The following is a 23,726-nucleotide window of genomic DNA, read 5'->3' on the forward strand; positions in this document are numbered from 1 at the left end:
CTGCTGTTGTGCAACAGGTTTATTTTATTAGAAAATGTGGTAACACTTTATTTGAATGGGTGTTCATAAGACTGACATGACACTGTCATAAACATGACATAACATCCGTCATGAACATGAACAAGTCTTTATGAATGTATGACTGTTGTCATGAAGTGTCATTTGGTAAATAATGACAGTTTTAATGCAAAGTTGCTCTAAAAGTTGCATTGAAAGTCCATTAAAAGCGTCAACTTTGCGTTAAATTATCATAATTTACAAAATCATGCAAAGTTGGCATTTTTAATGTACTTTTAATGCAACTTTTACAGCAACTTTGCATTAAAAGTGTCATTATTTACCGAATAACACTTCATGACAACTGTCACACTGCAAAAACTGAAATCTTAGTAAGATTAAATATCTTAAATTAAGGAGATTTTTCTTGTTTTCTTTCTGTCAAGATAATTTTTCTCACCAAGAGGGATTTATGTAAGAATATTTTTCTTATTTTAAGTGTTTTTGTACTTAATTATCTCAGTAAGATATAAAAGCTTAATGTTAAGAAAATATTACTTATTATGAGTAAATATGTGCTAGAATCTAGAATATCAATATTTACCAATCAAACTTCAAGTCTAGAACTTATTTTATATAAGTAAAAATTTCTTATTTCAAGCACAGAAAGCGAAATCACATACTTAATTAAATGTATTCAGATAATTAAAACAGACTATGTCCAAATGGAATCCTTTGTGTTATTGTCAATGAAAAATAAAAAAAAACCCATGAACTTATATTCTTGTATAAATTGGCAGAGTGTACAGGAAATTATAATTTAATATTTAAACGATTGACATTTAACACAACAATTTCAGAAACAATATCAGTTTATATATCAAGATAATTCTTGGCATGTTTCCATCTGCTAAGGACCTTCTTAATTTGATCTTCTTGATGCAACCTCTTACTGACATGTCATGAAATTTCTATTGATGTGTGATTTGAAATGGCTGGTATTCCACACAATGAGATTAGAATCAACAATATTGATTAGCTCAATGTCATGATAAATATTTTAACTTTTGGTTTATATTTCAAATTCTTACTTTATAAGTTACTAATATTAGTTTGAACAATATTTTATTCATCATGTTTGTAACCCCTTTTATGACATCATACAATCCACATGGGAAAGCGCCCAAAATGTCAGTGAGATAGTATTAATGTTCGATACAACAGATTTTCTTTCTGATCCAATCGAGTAAAATTTAAGGTGGTATTGGCAATACAGATCCCATACTTTGTGCAAAAGACAATTAATTTGTTTCTTAATTAAATAAAAAATAAATGTAATCCATATCTTGGCTTCATAAAAAGAACACAATGTACTCTGATGCACTCATTTTAAACTCAGAAGTATATTGAGACAACAATCCCGTTTACTATAAACTATTTTAATTCAGCAGAAATATACAAAACATGTGAAAATGGAGTTGCAAACTAAAAAAAAGAAAATTAGTAAAGTAATAACCCTACTAAACACATCCTTGTTTAATTATTAAAACTACTATAAAATGACAGCTGAAATGGCTCCATGTCACTTTTTTAATAATCTGTCAACATGTCCATTTCTGAGTGAGTGAGCGTCAGCAGCACGCTGCGCTTGGGCATTACGTCCTTACACATTACATACTCACCAGGCGGAAGAAAAAGTAGTTCCCATTAACAACGTTTCATTTCGGCAAGATCTCAATAATTTAGTTACTTTCTAACTTGCTCTTGTTAATCTACATTATCTCAAATTACTAAAGTGTTGAAAGTATTGATCCTTGGATCTGACAATAGATTTTAAAGAATTAAGTTCTGGTATCGGAAGAATCGATATTTCAGTATCAATCCGCACATCACTAACGGCAACGCCAGAGATCATTTAACTGCCCTGATTAACCGTTAATTCAGTTGTAACAGCCTAACTAAGCTTTTATCTACTGTACTTTTATAAGATTTTCTTTTGGCAAATTCTCTAATCTCGGTTGGACATGAATGAAGATGGAGGACTTTTTTACGTGTATAGACCCTACAGCTGCTGTACTGAGAGGTAAGTTTAAAGTTGTCTGTCTTTCTAAGATAAGCTAACTGAAGCTAGTTAGCATGTCGTGATATGCCAATTTTCATCCGTGGTTAAAGAGCCGCTCTTGTGAATATGAGCTTTGAACAGTTATTAACCACAATAGCTGTGGCTTAAAAATATCGACACGAGTTCTTGGTAGCTTCCGTTTTTTAACATAGCTAAGGTGGCTTCTCATTCGTAGCTTATGATTCGGGAAATGGTTAAAGAGCAATTCCGCCTAGTATTTCACTAACTGAGGGTGTTTGATGTGCTGTAATTTAAAAACTTAAATGCAATGAGACTAAAGCCTAGGTTAGATATTCCACACTGTTACCAGGATATTTTAAACACTATTTTTGATTTGTGAATTTAAGTAGTCCTAGTTTGATTTAATTAAAATAACTTTCTTGCCATCTTGAATTCATGTAATATTGTAATTGAGCACATGAACTAAAATAAGACTTGTTTTATTTTTCAAGTAAACCAAACTGTTGCCATGGTGAAGCCTATGCCAGACACATCGTCAATCACGTATTGCACCATCTACAAGAAACTTTGGGAATTGCAAGTGACGGCATCCTTCACATTCTTGAGGTAAGAAATTTATGATACTGATTCATCATTACACTGATTAGACCCTAAAACGTGGTTTGTTTTGTGATTGTTTTTCTGTCTGTGCTCCAATTAGCAGATGACCCAACAACTTCAAACAAGACCACTTTTCAGCTCTGTGGTGATCGTGAAACCAACTTTCTACTGGCCATTGGAACCATGCCTGCCCTGATCTTCTGAAAGGAGGACATCATAGCTACTACACCTTTCAGCATCCGTGTGTCTGGGGCCACTCCTCTCTGTGCTGCTGACAGACGTCTTGAGAACACCGTCCGTAACTGAGGCAAGACTTCCGCATATAAAAGGCTATGGCTTATTGGAAGAAGTTCATTGCGGGGAAGCTCCTATTGTTGACATCTAATCCCAAGATTTTTTTTTGCTTTGGACAATTTGGTTTGCTTGACTCTTAGTGCAGCAGATGTGTCAGATCGTCATTGTTCTGTCATTTTACAGGATTGTTTCAGAATCAGATGCCCATCCAGACTTTAAATTCTGACCAGTAGTCATGTTTTATTGTGTTTATGTGAAACTTAAACGTAATAAAGATGTTAAAAGTAATTGAACTTATGTCTTCATTTCAGCAAGCCAATAACATATCTTGTTCCAGTATTCACAGGATCAATTTTTGGATTTTTGTCTTAGCATAAGAACCTTGAGTAAGGCTATGATAAAATATATATTTTAATCCTATGCAACAATAAAAATAAACTAGATTTAGGTATATCACTGCAAAAAGTCCCCTTTCAAAAACAAGGAAAAAAAAGTACAAAAATAGGGTATAATTTTCTTAAAATAAGAAAAATTATCTGCCAACAGAACAAGAAAATTTATCTTGTCAAGATTTTCCAAAACAAGAAAAAATATCTAACCAAGATAAACCTACAAATATCTTAAAATTAGTGTATTTGTACTTAAAACAAGCCAATTTTACTAATACAAATAGAATATATGAGATTTATTTTCTTAATACATAGAACATTTTTCTTAAAATAAGAAAATTTTACGCTATTTTAAGAAATTCAGTGTCAAGTAACATTTTCTTTACTTGAGATAATTTTTCTTAAAATAAGATAATATATCTTACTCGTATAAGTAAAATTGGCTTGTTTTAAGTAAAAATACACTAATTTTAAGATATTGTAGGTTTATCTTGGTAAGATATTTTTTCTTGTTTTAGAAAATCTTGACAAGATAAATTTTCTTGTTCTGTTGGCAGATAATTTTTCTTATTTTAAGAAAATTATACCCTATTTTTGTACTTTTTTTTCTTGTTTTTGAAAGGGGACTTTTTGCAGTGCAAACATTCATAAAGACTTCTTCATGTTTATGACAGTGTCATGTCAGTCTTATGCACATCCCTTCAAATAAAGTATTACCAAAAATTTTCCTTGGAGGGGATGGAAAAGCCACTTCTAATATTTAGAACTTTTACTGTTTATTTGTTTTAGTGAATGTTGCAGCAGAGCCCTGGGGTTATGTGGGATTTCTGAGCAACTTCAAACGAGCAGTTGCATTTTAATACAACTGAACTTATCCCAACCAAAAAAAAAAAAAAAAGAAAAGAAAAATGGAAAAAGGAGGACTGTGTGGTAGTAAAAAACAAAGGTCTGGACCATCTGGAAACTCTCCTCACAGTAGCCATGTGAACCATGTACTGATGTCTGGAGATGGAGTGAAGGTTAGGCCAGTGATGAGACACTTTCCATGGTTCATCGAAACAGAAGAACTGCCATTAGGGTTATCCTTCTGCTTTTCCCTCCACTTGACAATTATTTAACAAGTGATGGGTCCTGGATGGTGACATGGTAAGTCAGAGCTGGACATAATTGCTGCACCTGTCAGAGAACCTTTAATTTCAATTTTAATGTCCCAGAGAGCACAGACACGTCTCTTCTCAGAGGGCTTGTGGCACAACTAATACTCTGAACTGTGGCTTCATGACAAACCAGACTGATGGCTGAGTTCCTCGAAAAGTTCTGCTGCTTCCTCCCAGCCTGACCTCAGAGCTGCACACGTTTCAGCTTCAGGGACATGCAGGACAGACATGCCTCCTAAATACTATTCTGTGAACCACATGCTGAGTTATTGTTTTATTATAAACTAGTTTCTAAAGTTAATTATTCTATTTCTTTATTCATTTGATGGGTCTTGTGGTTTAAACTAGGCACTTTCTCCATGCTTTAGCAAAGTGCTGTGAAAAAGTACTTTGTGCCCCATCTCAGATGTGTTTTTGCTTAAATAATTTAGATCAAACTAATCTTAGTAAAGGATAAAGATAGCCTGATTAAATACAAAAAACAGTTTTCAGTTAATGATTTAATTCACTAATGGGAAAGCTGTCCAAACCACCCTGGACCTATGGGACAAATAATTGCCCTCTTAACTTTCTAACTAGTTTTCCCACCATTTGCAGCAACAATTGAGTTTGTGATAACAGGCAGAGAGTCTTTAAAATCAGCAGAGAAGAATTTTGGCCGACTCTTCTGGCAGAAATGACGTCTTAACCATCATGAGGACAGCAATGTTTTTGTGGAATCATTGACATACAAGCATTTTGGGGATAATGTTATTTCAACCACATTCAAGAGTTTGAGTATTTCAGATCACACTAGAGCACCTGAATGATGGTTTATGTCTGGCTTTCCTTCAGCTGATTTATTATAGTTCAGTTACAAACTGTTTCTTGTTTCTTCCATTTGGTTTTTATTTCTTTTGTTGTACATTTCCAACTTCCAAATCACGGTGTTGACAGTTTTCTGTCCTGATTTTCAGACGTCTTCTTTAATCTCTGTGTGTTTTCAGTTTTAAAATCTCCTCTTTCTGCTGCTACTTCCTCCAAACTCTAGACCCAGCTGACTGGAAACAACCAACATGTTCTTGGTGCAAATCCTTCCTGGAGTCGTGATTTAAAATCCTTTGAGCTGACAGATGTCTCGTGGGGATCATCAATCTTTCATCACTGAGTGATTCCATCATTTCTTTCTGCCGTATTTCATCTGATTGGTTGTTTTGTCCATAATTCATCCTGATGGCAAACAGAAGCTGAGCTATTGGACCACATTAAGTATGACAATGTGATGTCATATGTTGCCGTTTCTACCTCGGGTTGTTTAGCAGTCATAGGAGAGTCTGATGGATCAGAACCTAGGACATCATAACAGAACCAGCTTCTCCAGAGCTGATGTACCCTGAACGTCAACCTAACTGCTTTATTTCCAGGTAAACTCCACATGTTAGCTCCACATGGTGAAGTCACTTTGTTCAGAGTTGAAAAATCGTTAGGACTTTTTCCTCACAGCACTTCAAGTAGCAGTAACCATCCATCTTGTTGTATTGATTCTGTGATTTTCCCTCGGAGTTTCTGTCTTCACCAGTTTGTGTTGTTTTGTAGAGGAAGTTCCATTTTCACATGAAACCAGCGATCTCAGCCACTCTTCCCTCATCATGCTCTTCCAGTGACCCCTGCAAGCAGCTGCTGGTGCTTAGACTTCAAAGAGATATGAAGATCTCAGCCACATATTTTCTATGTTTTACTAATTTTCTGTTCTTGCATGCAGCACATATTGATGAAAATCCCTTTAAACTTTGTTACAGCGACTGAGGTGGAGAGCCCAGCATCTCGGAGCTTAGTGGGTCCAGGACAGCAGAGGAGGATCAGAGGAGGATCCATGATTGAAGCCAACAGTTTGCTATGGAGGGGCTGTGGAGCCCGACCCAGACTGTTTCTAATAAACAGAACCAGAAGACGAGCCCAGATCAGCAGCAATGATAACCACTCACACATCCCAAGAAATATAATGTCTGCAAGCTGGAAGAACAGAAAGAGATGGGATTAGTGAAGGAATCTGCAACAGAAACAAAAAGAACAAGTTTAAGAAAAAACCTGGGCAGCTTTTCTGTTGTTCTCTAACTCACTGGGATTTTTTGTAGCTGCTGCTGACTGAAAGCAACATTAGTGTGTTGGGACACAGATGATTCCTGCAGGCCAAAATGAGTTTAAATTTTACTGACTGAAAAAATGAGCTGCTTTATAAAATAGATTTGACAGTTTCTAATAAACGTTCAAACTAAAAATGGAATCAGAGGGAGGAAGCTGTGGAAGCACAACACATTGCTGTTCTACAGATATTTCTTGGCACTTTTCTCACAGTTGTAGCTAAATTCTTGTTTAAACTTTATGAAGTCAAACAATATTCAAATTAGAATATAACTTTTTTTTAAGAAACACATTTATACATAGAATACATATTCTAGATTTGATTTTAATAAAGATACATTTTACAAAACAGCAGTGCATATTGTTCCTTCAATAAAAAACTACAAATTCTTTTACTCAAATGCACAAACAAAACCAGATCACATTTCCAGTAAAATCAAATGAACAGCTTACCGGTACTCCTTTTTAAATCCAAGTCCTTTTTCCCATGAGTTTGATCAGTTTGCCTCTGAAACGCTTCTTTAGTGACCGCTTCATGTCTTCTTCAGCTCTGTTGTAAAACCAGCCAAGTGACTGGTGCATTCCTTATACTGCTGCTGATTTGACCGGAATGCTTTCAGCTGCTGAGACCTGCTGCAGAGTGGCACAGTGTGCACAAATCTGCACCTAAAAGCAGATCAGTGCAACATTTCTTCTCCACTGTTGCTAACAAAATGACATTGATTACCTATTATTACTGAATGCTATTTAGACTCAGTGTGTTCAACAGAACCAAAGTGTTTTCTTGCATTTTTATAAATGCTGCATTGCAGCTTTGGGTCTGTTCATATAAGTACACATGGATATAAACTATGGCAGCAGACTGAGCTCCCAGAAGCAGATGTGGCTGTTTAGATATTGTGGTCTCCTCTGGATCACTTAACAAAAGCAGAGACGGGGGCTCCAAAGTGTTTCACTTTTAAAACACATTTGGCAAAAGAAGCATCAAAAATCTTTTATTTTGATCATCATAGATTCCAGACTGTAGCAGAGCAAGAGAAGGGTGAACTTATGATGATGTCATTGATAGAAACAAGAAGCTCAAGATGAAAGTTTCCAGGTAAACAGAAGCAAGAGGACAAATAAAAGCACTCATCATCACAGGCTGACTTTTCATCTGAGTCTCCTCTCAGATTATCTGATGGAGCAGATCTGAAACACTTGGAGCTTTTTGCAAAATTTCCTCTTTTATCAAAGAAACATTTAAAGGGGTAGTATTATGTACTTACCAGGCACATGGTGCCATTTTGTAGCACAATCAAGTTTCTATATTAACTTCAGTTGTTTATATATATATGTATACATACAAACACACATATACATACATAAGGGGAGTCAGAAGTAGCTGGTATAATAAGTTCAGCAGATATGCAGTTCCATCAGGTGCTTGCTAATTGCTGCTGGCTAGTCTGAAGGAGCTGAAGGGGACTCACAGAGGAGGGGTGCTGTTAAGGCAGAAACTGGGAATCTTGGATACTGCAGCCTGCATCCGGAGCTGCGCCTCGAAGGCGGAGCTAGGTCCAGCCAGATGATCTGCACAGCTGATTGGTTGCCACGAAAGATTAAAAGATTTCTCAAATTTGCATGACAGAATCAAACGCAACATTTTGATAAGAAAATAACATAACATGAAGCTCAGAAAAGTCGATTTTACATAATATTTCCCCTTTAAAACAGTCTATAGTTAGCTTTCTAAGGGACACATGATAAGGTGAGTAATGTCGATTTTGCTCAGATGAACTCGACAAGATTCCAAATAATTCTTTCAGAAAGTCATTTACTTTATTAATTTTATCTGCATCATTTCCACCTTCTCGTTGTTGATTCCCGACATTTGGGCTATCTGGACTCATCAGGTCCTGCTCACCACCCTCATACCTTTCCTACACTCACTGGCGCATTTCCAGGGCTTCAGCTGAGATCAGCGGTTCTCATTTCAATAAACAGCCCTCTGATTGGCCAACACCAGCAGACGGATGTTGCGTATACATCCAGCAGCAAACTCCTGGATCTCGTCGGTACCAGAAGCTATGAGCTCAATCAGTGGCTGTGGGAGTGGAAAGGACAGAAGTTACTGGAAGGAGAAAGACAGTGGACAAAGTCAACTTTGAAAAGAAATTGACCATACACAAATGTGTTTGAGAACATTTAGTGTCATCTTCTCACTGCTGCCACCAACCAGAAACGGCAGAATATCCACTCTCCAATGCATGCCTCAGGAGAGGGCTTACAACTGCCTCCACACACACCTCTGCAGGTTTGTCCAGATGAAAGTGGTGCAGAGCAGCTGGACATTAAAACCCTGCGAGTGAACCACAGAAGTCGACAGCTTTTCTGCTGCTCCAAAGGTAAAGCTCTATCCCACTGTTAGTGTTAGTGGCTTGTGTAATGGATCTGGTTAGATTTTATTGCGGAACAGCAGCTTTGGGCTTTACAGAAATCACCAGCTTTGGAAGTTTATTTTTGATTAAATAAAACTTGCTTCAACGAGCTGCTAATGATGTGGAGGAAGCAGAAAAACCCAGACTAAATGAAACACCACTGAGTAGCAGGTGTTTTTGGCCTCAGCTTTTCTTCCTGTTTATTATCTGAAATTCCTGCATCATGTCTGCAGCCAGCAGTAATGGAACAAAAGTTAAAGTATATCTGTGCATAAACATGCTAAATCTGGTTAGTGTGGGCTGTGTGGTCTAATCACAATGACGTTCCACTGAGATTCCCCAAGCTGCATGTTTGATTATTCTGGACAGTCAAACATTCCAACCCTGAGGTGAGCACTGAGGCCTTCCTCCTCCTAAACACAACAAGGTTCTGATAAAAACCCAGCTGAGACGTCTGAGGCTCTTTTAGGCTCCAGACATCGAGGATTTGTTCTTCACGAAAGGAAACAAGATTCTGGGAAAGACCTCGGGGAAAACAGCGAGCGTCAACATTTCTCCTGGTTTCAGTCAACATTAGCTGTGTCTCCTGTAAAAATGTGCAATTGCGGGGTGGTTTCCACTAAATAAGAAATGCAATCAAAAAAAGCATGATTTTGGCAAATCATGATACTTGAAACTACTTCTTGTCGTTTTCATGGTTTGTGCCAGTGGCAACATCTGGTTGTTGATCATGTGGCTCATGATGTGAAAAATATGTTTCCAATGCAGTTTAATTAAATCCATCTGTGTTTATGCGACCAAAAACATCACTTCCTTTTAATACCAAAACATTTTAGCAAAATGAAAAATTTAGAAAAATTATTTTCAAAATGTCAAATTGTGCAATTATGTGGTCAATGGAAATGCAGCTACCGTCACATCCCTGTTCCTCAAGAGCAACACAAAACAATATCAACAAGACCAAACATGGTCCCTTCATAAACTCGAGATGAGAATTATTTATGGCACATTTAGCAGGATTATTATCGTATTCATCAGAGCCCCAGCAGCACATTTCCCTCCAGCAGCTCCAGAAAACATGCAACTCACTAAACAAGGCTCTTTAGTGAAAAACAGGATGCCTGAGAAGTGCCAGGGCTGCTTTATTTGCCAGCCTCGTGGCGTGTTATTCAGACGGGGCCAAATAAGGTCTCCTGAACAGCAAAGCTAGGCTAAGATAAGCACGTCTCTCTTTGCAGCCTTTCTTCCAGCTCCATCTCTCCCTCCCAGCTGGGATCTCTGGGAATATAATCCAGCATTTGTTACACATTCCCTGACTGAAGGAACATCAACACTTGCTCAGAGTTTGAAAACTGCAGCAGGAGTTCAAAAGATGTTTCCAGGGAGTCCAGAGAGCTCCCCTTCCCAGCTTCCCCATGTTTTACACTCAACTGTGGAGGCAAACAGGACAGACAGACGGCTGTGTTCAACCGGGTCGAGGGGAACTTGGTGCAGAAGTCCAGGTAAACAACATTCCCTGCAGCCTCCAGCCAGCCACAGATGCTGAGCTGCTTTTTCTGGGTCTCCAAAGAGGAAAAGGAGGGAAAGTTTCAGGCTGAACCCAGAGTCTGTTAGAGCTGAACAACAAGAGGGACAGAAGCTTCAGTCAAAGGCTCTGAGACGTTCCCCTCTTTGGATTTAAATTATGGTGGTCCTAGTAAAGGTGGAGCCACAGCTCCTGTATCATCTGCTCAGCACAGCCACAAGCTGAAAATAGTTTTTGTGCAAACTGTGAGGCTGAATCTCCAGGTACTCCTGGTTCCTCTTTTGGCTCATTTGATCAAATCTCCAGAAGAACAAAACATGAGAGAAGAATTAGATGAAAACACACCGTGCCAGGGTGAGAGGTGAACTCAGAGCAACTAAAGAGCAAACGTTTTTCTCATTTAGATTAGTAAAATCCTAAAATACACACCAGGACCTGGCAAAAGCTACACTCTGGAAAACGTTCAGCTGAAAATGACCAATAATTACGGTTTGCATTTAGTAATTTTCAGCAATTTCCTTCACAAAGCTTTGCTTATGAAAGAGGCTGTTTAACACAAGCAGCTGTCTGAATCCGTCTGAATGGATGTATGGCTTCAGCAAACAATTCCCAGAACTTTGGAGGCAACATACAGGCCAGGAGGAAGGCAGCTTGATTTGATACACAACACAAAACGAGGCTCATCCAGAGGAAAGTGGGAGATCCTGAGAGCGAACATTAAGATCAATCCTAGAGGCTAGTTACTCTCTCAGGTGTTTTGGTTGGAGTGCATTACCCTGTGAGAAGCAGCTCCAGCATTTCTGGTTGTTTTCATTATTTATCCAACAGAAAAAGAAAAAAATATGATTTCACTAAATCATGAAGTCCAAAGTTGGAGCAACACACTCAGTTGTGGAGACGGACAAACTCCCACACCGTGTGTTTTCTCTGGACTCAGACAGGTTGGTATCAGCATCCCTGTTCAGAAGAGCTGAGATGAAGTTCAATCTGACCAATGAGGCGATCTGTGTTGTGTTTCCATGTCTGACATTCAGATAAACTGCTGAGCTGCTGCAGCTACAAGGTCTTTGGTGATTTAAGCTCTTTAAAGTCCAAAAATACATCATGGTGAAGTGTTGCAACTGTGAGCTGCAACATTAATAACAAGCACACACGCACACTAAAAAGGAGGAGTGTTTCACACTACTATAGACACATAAAGGAATGGTCCAGTTTTTGTTGCAGCTCAAACTCTAAACACATTTGATTTCAGCAGCTTTTGTAAACTGGGTTGAACTCGTTGAGGTTCAGTTCAGCTGAACCATCATGGCTGCTGCTTCTGAGTTCAAGTAAACCAGTTCAATGAACATGGGAACATCTGGCTCCAGCTGCAGAACCAGCTCCGAGTTTAGAGTCCAGTTGGTACTGGGAGGCCGTTTCACACACTTGTGGTCACAGATGGATTTTTATGTGGTAGTTTTTCTGTAAAACCTCATTTAATGAAAGGATCAGACAGAAAAGGTTTTACCAACATGCTGAAACATGAACATTTTATTCTTCATAACAAGTCTTCAGTCACAGCATCGTCTTAACGTTCAATCTGTTTTACTGTGAGACACAAATAGAGTGTGTGGAGTTGAGCAGGAAAATACAGAACAAGCTCCTAGTTGGAAGACATGATGGCCTCAATGAAAAGGCTGGTGGATGTAACCAACTGAGGAAAATAAACAGAACCATGGATGGGTTTCAGCTCTCAGCCGTTTCTCCATCAGTCCTTGGTCTGAAACTTATTGCTGCTGCATTCTGACCTGAGGTCCAGCAACAGCCCTTAGCAACAGTTGCCCCCAGCTACAGTCCTTTGCCTTGTGCTGCAATGGCATCTAGGGTCCAGTGCAGGGTTGGCACTTAGCACACACTGAACTGTTTGCTTTTCTCAATTCCCATGATGGCTGGAAAGTGGAGACTTGTTTCCACCGACTGTTTCTGCTCCATCGGTCAAAGGTTCTGAAAATAGTCTCGGACTCTCAAAGTTTATTACTCTACGTTTTTCACACATCACTGAAACAAGGGCGGCACGAGACCAAAGCACATTTTCCTCAATGCAACTATGCTAAAATTAGCCTCAAGACTGTGAAACAGACTGGAAACTGGAAGTGAGCAACAAATAAGGAGGAAGCCCAACTGACCTGGACGACTCCTTCCTTATGCATGGTGATGATGTTGTTGGGGTCTTTGGACAGTTGGTACAGGGCCATGGTTGTGTTAAGGAGGAGTGAACTGTCGTTCGACTCCAGGTAATGAACCATAGGGCCAACGGCTTTATGTTCACCAAAGCATGCCCTATTGGAGCTCCATGTGCAGCAGTGGCCGATGGCATCAGCCAGGTGGCAGCGAAGTCTGACATCAGTCTGCAGTGAGGAGAACAGGAAGAAATATTTGACCAACAACATCCTCCAGTTCAGCTGATATCTGAAGAAACTGGAAGCAAAACACCAACTAAACCTCAACCTGACTGTAAAACAGACAGAATCTTGGTATTCAGACAGTACAAGCTGTTTTGTTGTCAGTAGTGACATGTTCTTACTGTGCTAGTCAACCCAGCCAGCAGTGGGACAGCTCCGCGATCAGAGAGGACGCCCAGGATCTCCTTGTCTTTGGCTAGTTTAGCGATGACGGCACAAATGCTCGTCAGCACCTCGTTGCTTTGTGACTTCAGTAACTGAATGATCAGCTTCAGTCCACCGATCAGGAAGAGAACCATTTCCCCGGCGTCCTGCAGTCACAGAGACACACATTAGCTGCTGCTCAGTGAAGGTCAACACAGGAGACGATGCAATGGAGGGACAGTGATGTGGAAAAGGAGAGGAGGGCAGGTTAAGTTGATCACATTTAGGAAGTCTGGATGAAGAACTGGAATTAGTCCAAACCTATCCTGTAGTTTGTTTGGTTTGTTGACCTTTCCTACTACGAATAAAGTCATAGTATTACAACTTTAATCTATTAAAATGTTTAAGATTATTTTAAATGATTGAAACCTGGTTGCTGTATTTGGTCTCTAATTAGCTAGCAAATGTTTTAAAGTGTTAAATACACCAAAAAGCTCTCCTAGAAAAGCACATGCGGGTGCGTCACATAACTGGGGGAGAACGGACCCTAACAACTGCAGTCTGATAGCCGAGTTCAAAGAGAGCTCTGGAAATGGCAAGGGAAAAAAACAACAGAAAAAGCAGAGACAACAACAAAGCCAATGTCCCAGCTTTGACCTGGAAGAGGGTCGGTGGAAAAAGTTATTACATTTTCCAATATTTTTTAGCCTAATTGTTATTATTATTGTTGTTATAATTGTTAGGGTTGTTATTGTTATAATTGTATAATTGTTGTTGACTGTTATAATTATAATTGTTATTATCTTGGCAGACATATTTCCATGAAAGGATCTAAAGATCTGTAAATGTAACGATATAGTTGCAAAATTATTGTAGCACTACAGTTAGCATTTCCAGGTCTGTGTACATGTTTCCCATTCCAATATCTGCTCTTCTACGATTTAAAGTGATCTCTGGTTACTATGTTGTCAATAGTCCTAGTTTCTGGTTCACCTGTGAGCTTTCAATCTTAAACATACAGCCAATGTAATGGTTGAAATTGGTCACCTCCTTAAGGTCTTATTCAATGTTTTTAGCTGCACCGTCCAGAACGTTCTCCTCTGTCATTAATGGTTTTCACTTGGGGCGCTATTTTCAGGCGAAGCAGTAAGCAGGCTAGGTAGAGGAGGTACCAATACCTTTTATTTTGAAATGCAGGCCATTTTTGCCACACAAATTTTTATTTCAGACTTGTTGAAATACAAAGGCTTCAACGTGCCTTTAAAGTAAAAGATGTACTTTAATATTGTGACTATTTTCAAAGTAACAGTTTTGTATTTTTATTTTATTTTTTTGTAGTATGGCTCTAATACTCTGTTGTATCAGCATCAAGACACTATTTAAAAAACCCAATGTACCATATCATTGCCACAGAATAAAACAAGAATGTGGCTCAGTGTATAATATTCAGGACTTTGAAAATGCAGCTGAAATTTCTTTCAATGCAATAATTATGGGCAACTGGATGAAAATCACAGTCTGCTGCAGCTCAGTTTGTTTAAATTCCATCCACATGTCAGAAGCTGATACATGGTTCTGTGCTGCAGACCAGAAAAATCAATTGATTTTCTTCATTTTTCTGGTTAAATCAAGCAACTTGATGAAATTCAGCAAAGATAAAAAGCAGAAGCTGATTTGCAGTTTGGCTTGTCAACTCCTGAGGGAGAACTGGATGTACTTCAGTGTTCTCCCCTCCACCAGGGAGCTCAGAGCTGGGATCAGGAGTCAGTGCAGTGTATGGGCCCTGTGATGCCATGCCAGAGGATGAGGCGTGTGCACAGTGCAGACCAGTGAGGGAGCTGCCAGGGCCAGGGACCCCCAACACACAGGAAGCTTTTCCTCAGGAATACTGATGATGGCTGGCTGGGAGTCCCTGCGACAGAGGAAGCTCTCTCAAGCCACCAGCTGCTACAGACTACCCAGAATCCCTTTCATGCCCCAGACTGGCCCCCAGTTCTTAATGCTGCTGCATTAAGACGCTGCACTTGGAAAGACATTTGTTGCTAACCTCCCCCTCCACTCTTACTCAGGATGAAATGAAATAGAAAACACATTATCTGTTGTGTTTCATATGAAGCTGAGATCAGAAGAACGCTCTGAGGCTCTTCTCTGGACCAATCAGACTTCTAGGACTTGCACTGCTCACATGCAAAGGAAAAATCAACCGAGCATCTAAATGTGCTTCTGCAACCAAGCAGATTAATGAAACACCTCATCATGTGGAACTGAGAGGTATCTGTTTATTGGAAGGACCTGCTGCTCTGTAGTTTGGTTCATTTTACTGAATAAAATCAGTTCCAGTTAATAACGTACAGACAGATGGTGTAGCTCCTGTAGATATCTGTGTATGCAGAGCAGCAACATCACTGCATGAAGTATTAGAACAATGCATTTATACCACTGTTCTGTCATAAATTTACAACCAATCTGCCAACTCAAACATTTTGGGTTTTCGTCTAAACAAAGACGGCAGTAAAGCAGTTGGATCGGGTTCAGCTCGTCACTGGCTCGTCCATAAAAACACCAAAAAACTGTCTTTATGAAGCTCCCTCAAAACTGGAACGCAGATGTCCAAATAACACCTGTTGTTGAGAAGAGAAGGGTAAAACCATAACCTTGCTAATGTGTTTATGATTATTGATACCGACTGAGCGGGTCGGATCGCTCTGTTCTGATTGAATGTCTTAAAATTTTTCATGATTTCACTTCTGATGTAACAAAACAGCTCCATATAAACTGAGCTAATGTCTGACAAATTATGTTCCAGCAGATGGTCTGGCCTTTATATTGTAGACACAGATATATTGTAACATGCAGTGTTAATGTCAGTTATAGTGATGTCTAAATGCAGGCAAGATCTTTTGTTTTCATGACAGAAAATCGACCAACAAAAGCTCTTAATGTTGAAGTAAACAGCAGCAGCTAAAATGATATAAGCAGCATTTATGGTCACGTAGCTGTTCCAGTTTCATAGTGTTTTTATTGTAGAAGTGGCTTCACAGAAGCTGCATGGTCCACCATCTCTCAGCATGTTGACGGAAGATTTTTAGGAAGGAAATCAGACCCACAGGATATTACAGATTTTCTCTCAGTCTGTTCCTCACTTCATCAATCCCAGTGTGCCAAGGAAGCTCCTCTGCTTCATATTAGCCCAGGGTTCATGTAAGCCTCTGCTGACACAGCTCTGCCTCTGCTGACCTCCCAGCAGAAGCAGCAGCTTGAGAGACAAGCTGGGTGACAGAAACAGGCTCCTGCCTTCTGACTGAGACAAGCCTTTAATGTGAAAATGTATGATTGATAAATGTGTGGACCAGATGATTTAAGAGGCAAACATTCTGCCTAGATGAGGAACAATGATGGACTTCATGTCTCCCAGATCTACAAAAACGTATCTTTACTTTACCTTTGCATTCTCGATGCACGGACAAATGGCCCATGCAGCACTAGCCTGAACTTCTGCATTGGGGTTCTTTAGCAGTGACCACACCAGGCGGACTCCATCAAGCTGGTCAATGATTCTGAAGCAAACACAGAGAATTGTTTCAATGTAGAATCAAATCAAAGTGAAGATTTGGCTCCATCAGACCAACCAGAAGCAGATTAAACAATGACTAGAAGTAAACAGCATGGAAGCAGAAATTCATTTCAGCACTTTTTATTCCCACTTAGCCCTTTTGCAGGGTCTGTGGCCCACCCACTCTCTATGCATTTTCCACAAAAATCTCAGAAAAGCTCAGGTCAGAGGTCAACCAGTACACATCTGGATCTAGATTCCTACGTGGATTTATAAATAGATGCTGAGACAAACTTTGACTTGATGTTTGCCAAAACTGCATGCCATCAAACATCAGGTAGCTCTGTATTTCAAAAAGTCTGAGTGAAGTTTTCTGAAGCAGCAGTTTGATTTCATCTCATTTACATGACTGGTTTCAAACTGGAGTTGATTCTGAGAGGTCAAAGATTTACACCACAGACCCTCCATTGTCTGCTATAAAAACATGGAACATGTTCCCCATGTGTGCTTCAACTAACAAAGCCCACACTGATGCAGTCATAATGACCTAAACGCTCCCTAATCACAGTGTCTTCATGTCTGAAATGAGTGGACGCTCATCAGGGATGTCCTCTGCTCCATCAGTCTTCCTTCTGCACAGAAATCAGTCCAGAGGGATCAGAACATCAGACTCCAGTCAGCAGGGCCTCTTCAGTCCAGGACCAAAAATTAAAGTGAAGCTTCATATCATCCTCCAAAACGGCTCCATCTTCCCATGGTGCAGCTAGGAAACAGATTTCAATGGAGCTGCAGCCGACAGTGACGGATTAGAGGGGAGACCACAGACCTTGAAGGCATTAAAAATCAGTCTTCACTCTTGTTCTTCCACTGGACTCATTGGAAGAAGTGTGATGTCATTAACCACACACTGGTGGAGAATGAAAACAAACAGGAAGATCTGATGGAAAACTGGGAAGTGATCATGGCCCTGATTCAGGATCATGATGAGAGAAGAACTGTGGTGATCAGCAGAAGGTTTGATCTGAGAACAAAAACTTTGTTGGTAACATGATGTCCAGCAGGGACAAACATGTTGCAGCTGATTGGGTTTTATCACACATCATCATTTTTGTCAGTTCTGGTTTGGAATAAATATCTACTGTGAGTTATGCTAATTGCTCTGCAAACGACTCAACATGTGTGGAAACAAGCCACCGGGCCCAACATCCAGACTAAGGTTGTTTGAATAAGAGATGTTGACAGATGCAGGCTGACAGACTGGAAGAGGTGCTGTAAAAATGTAGAACATGGAGAACATAATGATCTGATGTCTGATCATCTCTGGTTGTGTCATGTTTACCACAGTCAGCAGCTTTATTTAGACAGGCTTCATTTTTATCCAGCCCAGGGTTTGTTTGTTTCCCAATGTAACAGAGTCGTACCACAGCAGAAGCAGCTAACACCATAAACTCACAGGTTCAGTGATATTTCTACCCAGTGCTCTTATAGCCTGGAAAAGGTTTATAAAAGTAATGAGGCGCAGATGGAAGCTCCATGATGCTTGAGGTTAAATGAAGAGAGAAAGTCACCACTCTAGACTGCTTCTCTGGGTTTTCCAGCTGTGGAGTTTTGGACAGGGCAGGGCTTTAGGCACGTTAGTCTGAGCAGCTCAGCGACCGCATGGCTATAGTAAAACACTGAGAATGAAACCACAACCATATTTAACACAGCAGCTACAATAAACAAAGCTTTTAAAATCGGTCATTGGGCTAGGGATGAAAGAGACGCCTACCTGCACAGTTCCCAATGAAAACTACAGGAATCTTTCTGAGCAGCAGCCCAAGACAGGTTAATGAGGCTGTGTTTACATCCTACAATTGGTCTCATTTCCTTGTAAAAACACATGACATCAATAAACAGCCAGGAGTGAGTTTGGGCTGATTCACTGATTAGTGGAAATAAGCCACTAATCACATTTTAACAGGTGCCTCATGGACCTACTGTAAATATAAGCAGAGCATGAAACATTGAAAAGGAAGAGATAAACTTACACCACATTGTCCCTGTCTGTGGCACAAGCTCCCACAGCCTTTGCTACATTTACAAGCAGAGCCTGGTTAAATAACACAGAGCAGATGTTGGATCAATAAAACAAGGAGTTTGAACAGGAACTGCAGGGAGAACCAATGTCGTATACCTGGTTTGTTCCATTGAGCAGATTAATGAGAGCCCTCATGCCCCCACCGTTGCAGATGATGGACTTGTTAGCTGGTATCTGAGCAAACTGTCCCAGAGCTCCCACTACATTGACCAGAACCTCTTCAGGCTGTTCAGTCAGCAGACCAATCAGGATCTGCAGAGCTTTGTACTCCTGGAAGCTTTGAGGGAACAACAACAAGAAAAGATGATTGCATTAGAATATAATTAAGGTGCTTTGATTAATTTATTACAGAAACTGGACAACTAACATGGACCAAGAGTCAATTCGACAGATCTTGTTGCTCTAGAGAGAGAAGATGAAACTGTGAAACAAAACTGAAACTAGTTTAGTTTTCAACCCAGAGGCCAAATTTATTAAAGATTCTAATGATCCAGTGATTTGACAGCCAGACTAACAGTGTGTCTCCTGAACCTGACTGTACAGAGCTACATGATCATCCGGTGACTGGGTCAAAGGTAAAGATTGTTGTCCCTTCAGTAACATCAGCATCTTGCTGTAACTCAGCAGGACAAACAATTTTCCCACAGCTCCTCACAGCCGTCACTCGTCTTCGCTTTGCAGAACCAAACCTTGGAAACTCTTCCTCCGTCTTTAACTGAGTGATTTTGCCCTGTTTGCCTTCGCTATAGAGTAGTAAACTATAGTCAACATTCAGAAGGGATATACTGTGGTTCCACTAAAACCTCAGCAACCCTCTGGTGCACAGTTCATTTCTCTGGCTGTTTTTATTCCCAGTTACGGTTGCTGGCATCATAGCCTGTAAGCTATTGTAGACGGCTAAGGTCATTTGGTTCTGGGCAGGGTCCACTGAACCACAGCCTCTTCTTCAGAGTGAAAACATTGCTAATGAACAGAGGAGCTGCCAATGTTAACTTTAGTCCAGTTCAGCATCGAGAACATCAATGGTCTTCCTCCATCATCTGAGGTATCTGCAGCTCACTACCCTACAATGATCTTGTTTTGATAAATCAACACTGTGTCATGTCTATTTCTGTCAGGTCCTGCTGAGGAAATTGTTTTCTGGCAGGAGTAACTTGACACAAAGCTGCCTGAAGCAGATCCAACTGAAAACACAGGCCTCTACATGGCTGGAGGCTCATAAAGCATGTTAGAGCAGACAGGGACAACAGAGGAGCTTCTGTGTGAGCAACACATTGTTATCTTCAGTCTTTTCTTCACCAATTCATCATTATAGAGAATTAATTTTCTACTGTGATGACTATGAGCTTCACAGAAGGTCCAGGTGATATTAAGATGTTTCAGAAACTCCTAGATCTCCAGCAACGATCACAGAAACCTGACAATCATTAAATCAATGAGGAATATGATAAACAGATCAATCTATCAGAGCAGAGACCAACATGGGGGAACGCTGAGCTGCAGTCGGATAAAGAGAAGAATCATTTAAAGAGGAGATTATGTTCTGCTCATGGTCGGCCTGCAGCAGAACTAAGATGGAAGGAAGCCTGGATCTGGAAGCAAACTTCACAATCTTGACCCAAACGTTGCTGCTCTGGCAAACACACTCCAAGACTTGGCAGTCTCCACTTTCCACTGCAAACTTATTGCCTCAGCCTTTTGTTAAAGCCTTTTACAGCATTTCTGTGTGTCTATAACACCTCTGTCCACAGACCCAAGAGGCCACATCTGGACACAGCTAAAAATCTGAACTAAATGTTTCACTGTTTCTCAGTCCACAGATTTTATTCAGCCTTGTCCTTGGTTCAGTGGGAGGCCTTTAAAAAGTACAAACTGTGACAATGTGCTTTTTACACATTTATGTTTCAGGACATCAATCATTTCTCATTTCATTCATTAAATCAGTGAAGGTTTAACATTTGCTGCTACTTGTTTCAAGTCCACATAACCTCCATAAATCAGCCACCAAAGTAAGACTGAATCCTGTCTGCAGGAAGATGAATTTAACTTAATCAAAGACAGAAAATCTCGACTGCTCCAGTAATTACAGCAGCCTAAAATCTTCCAAAAGGATTTTTTCTTCACTTGTCAGCCTATGATAGATTCTGAAAAGAGGGTAGGGTCTTAAAACCTTGCTTGATTATCTGCCTCTTTTTCCTGACAGTGATGCTTTAACTTCACTCAGATTCTGATCAGAGACAAATCCACTGACATGTTTCAGTGAACATTAACATCTGCACAGCATCATGCTGGTTTCCTTTCAAAAAGTCAGCCATGTTAGCAAACAGTCCAAAACAACAACATGTGACATTGAAACTCTACAAGATGAGAGCGCTTTTATTCTGAAAGGTTGTTAAAATGCTGCACCAACCTTCAGTGATTGGTTCAATTCAGTACAAGGGAAAGCAAAGTGTTCTTACCATTTCTAACTGAGTTGTTACTAAATGTGACAACGATTGATTAAAGCATCATAATAATAATTTCTATTAGAGTTATTATTAGTAATAGGGTAACTATTTTACCTAGAAACAATGTGACAGGATTATGTTTGGAGGAGTGTGTGTGTTCCGGCTCTGAGTGTATTAAGCTGCCACATTTTATAACAAGCTGCTTCATCATCATCATCATTATCATCATTACCAAGTTGGGATGGCTTAAGATGGACTTTAAATGGTCCATGTTAAGCCACTTGGTCAGTTCTGATCCAGGAAGTGATGACAGATCCTTCTCAGAGCTGCTGAGAACTTTTCTTCTTACTTTCAGAGCTTTACAGCAGTTTTGAGCCAAACGTTATTTTAGATTAAGAAAAGTGTTTTTACAACATTTCACCTCAGCTGAAACCTTCAGATTCATATTTGTTTTCATAAAATATTTAAAGGACAACAACAGAAGATGATGCAGATTGATGAATGTGTTTATGTTGCATTAAATCACTGCACGTGGGTTCCTCATTACACTCTCAGTCACCCTGAAGAAGAAAATAAATATGGATCAGTCAGTCTGTCAAGGCCTCAGTAGTGGAATGTTAAGGGCTGCCAGGACTCAGCCTGACGGTTTGATTTATTTTAGAGGCAAAATTACTGACTTAAAACTCATTTGACACTAAAGTCCAAGTCAGGAACCATTCCAACCATCCCAAGTAACATTTCAATAAATCTAGCCTTACATGACTAATGATTAAAGGTCCCATCAGCTCTCTAACATTAAAAATGTCTCCAGGCTGATTTCCCTGTGATCCCGACTGGTGCAGTTCTAACGGGCCTTAAATGACATGACTGAAGCCTGTAAAGTCTGCACATCTGCCTGATCCATTGTTAATGGAGGAAAAGTCTGAAATCTAAAAGTAAACACATCAAAGATCAGAGCTGATAGAATCTGTACAAAATCTGAACATTTTACTCCAATAATCTCTAACTGTATAAACAGAGAAAGGATCTGACAGAGGAGAGTGGAAACAGTGACACAGTGAGTCGTGACTAAGTGACAGCTGCATATAAAACTCACATATGAACTGATAGCACAGAGCTGCAGCAGGCTAAACCTCCTGTTCTGGATCCATTGTGTTAATTCTTTACACACTGAGCAACTGCTGTGAAGCACATCAGCTCAGCAAGCACAGGCTCCAAAGGTTATTGGCACATGGGAATAAAATGTCCAATTCTTATTAAGCCTCTTTGACACATCAAACGTTGCTCCAGTGAGCAGGTAGAAATTTGTTAAAGTCACTGATGTGTTATTCCCCCCCAAAAAATCACAAAAAGAAAGGCAGAGTGTGTGTTCTGTATGTCTAATATGGTGTTTTAACATGTTTCTCCATGACTCCAGGTGGGACAATAAATAGTAAAGTTCTGTGCATACATAGCTACGTTCTCCATGCTGATTGAACACTTCCAAATGGCCCCGGTGGCAGCAGCCAAGAGCTGCTTGTTTTCTGCTTTAGAGAGCAGTGACACCAGAGGCTGCAGGCCTTGGTGGCGGCGGACCAGATCCCGGGTCAGTTTGTCCTCTGCACACTGTGAAGCAAACGAGGTCTGAGAGAGATCTGGAGTCTGGCTCTATTCAGTAGCACAGAGATCAGGTGTTTGTATCAATGAAGGACTTCAGTCCAAATAAAACGATATAAATAAACTTCAGAGCACTGAGCAGAGCAGGGGACAGAAACCCAAGTACCTTAAATATTGCACTGGCACAAAGCATCTGGAGCTCCTCACTTTCACTTCTCAGGTTTTTCACCAAGTCCTTCACCATCCCTTCACTTTCAATAGCAACCCTGTAGTTTTTCTGTAGGAACAGAAAAACACAAAACGACACAAGCATGAATAAATATTCAAACACATCGTTTACATGCTCCGACATCATCAAAAATTCCATTACCTTAAATTTATCCCACATTTTAAATAAAATTTGATCTTGATCTACTTTTTCTTTACTTCTTGATAATAGTTGTCAGTGGAGTTGTCATCCAATCTGATGCAAACATGCCTTCTGATCACACACGTTCATTATTTAAACCTCACTGCGGATGCTCTGTAATTTCTTGACCTTTTAACCTGCCTGCTGGACACAGTGTGCTCACCTTGAAGCTGACCAAGTCCTCCACCATTTAAAAGTGAAGATTTCACCAATAGTTTTAAATGTCATCCTTGATCCAAACTGCAGCCAGACTGACTGTTGTGGGGAAACTGAACGTCTCCAGCACACAAGGAGAAACATTTCATCTAAGGAGTCAGAATGTACTGTTTTTACAGTTTACACTAATAACATTTTTTAAATGTTTTAGACTTTTGTCATTAAAATGTCAAATGACTTCAACATTGGAAATTTGTTGTTTGCTGTATTTCCAGGCATACCTTTAAAGGGACATCATCTACTGGAGTTTGTTT

The 23,726-nt window shown here is 39.8% G+C and overlaps 1 protein-coding gene and 1 long non-coding RNA gene across 12 annotated transcripts in view; one reads left to right on the forward strand and one right to left on the reverse strand.

Annotated features, from left to right (window-relative positions):
* Positions 1–799: 799 nt before the first annotated feature.
* On the forward strand, positions 800–3,262 carry LOC145549457 (uncharacterized). The gene is made up of 3 exons (XR_014085448.1): positions 800–2,080; positions 2,572–2,686; positions 2,781–3,262. It is a non-coding gene; the product is annotated as an uncharacterized LOC145549457 (long non-coding RNA).
* Positions 3,263–4,122: 860 nt separating this feature from the next.
* odad2 (outer dynein arm docking complex subunit 2) overlaps positions 4,123–23,726 on the reverse strand; it is a 39,294-nt gene continuing 19,690 nt past the window's right edge. The window contains exons 14-23 of one of the 11 annotated variants that reach the window (XR_014085347.1): positions 23,014–23,124; positions 22,702–22,898; positions 18,901–19,081; positions 18,755–18,816; positions 16,614–16,728; positions 13,150–13,338; positions 12,752–12,973; positions 7,095–7,271; positions 6,620–6,682; positions 4,123–6,512 (exon numbers count right to left, since the gene is read on the reverse strand). Coding sequence is in view for 2 of the 11 variants with exons in the window: in XM_081601651.1 (XP_081457777.1) it covers positions 8,617–8,727; positions 12,752–12,973; positions 13,150–13,338; positions 16,614–16,728; positions 18,755–18,816; positions 18,901–19,081; positions 22,702–22,898; positions 23,014–23,124 (1,188 nt within the window). In the remaining 9 variants the exon portion in view is untranslated. Of the gene's footprint in view, positions 6,550–6,587; positions 6,683–7,094; positions 7,308–8,440; positions 8,728–12,751; positions 12,974–13,149; positions 13,339–16,613; positions 16,729–18,754; positions 18,817–18,900; positions 19,082–22,701; positions 22,899–23,013; positions 23,125–23,726 lie in introns of those variants that run through there. The other 10 variants (XR_014085346.1, XR_014085342.1, XR_014085339.1 and 7 more) reach the window with 10 other exon arrangements.

Source organism: Poecilia reticulata, chromosome 20, assembly GCF_904066995.2.
Source record: "Poecilia reticulata chromosome 20, P_reticulata-male-v2, whole genome shotgun sequence".
Classification (NCBI taxonomy): domain Eukaryota; kingdom Metazoa; phylum Chordata; class Actinopteri; order Cyprinodontiformes; family Poeciliidae; genus Poecilia; species Poecilia reticulata.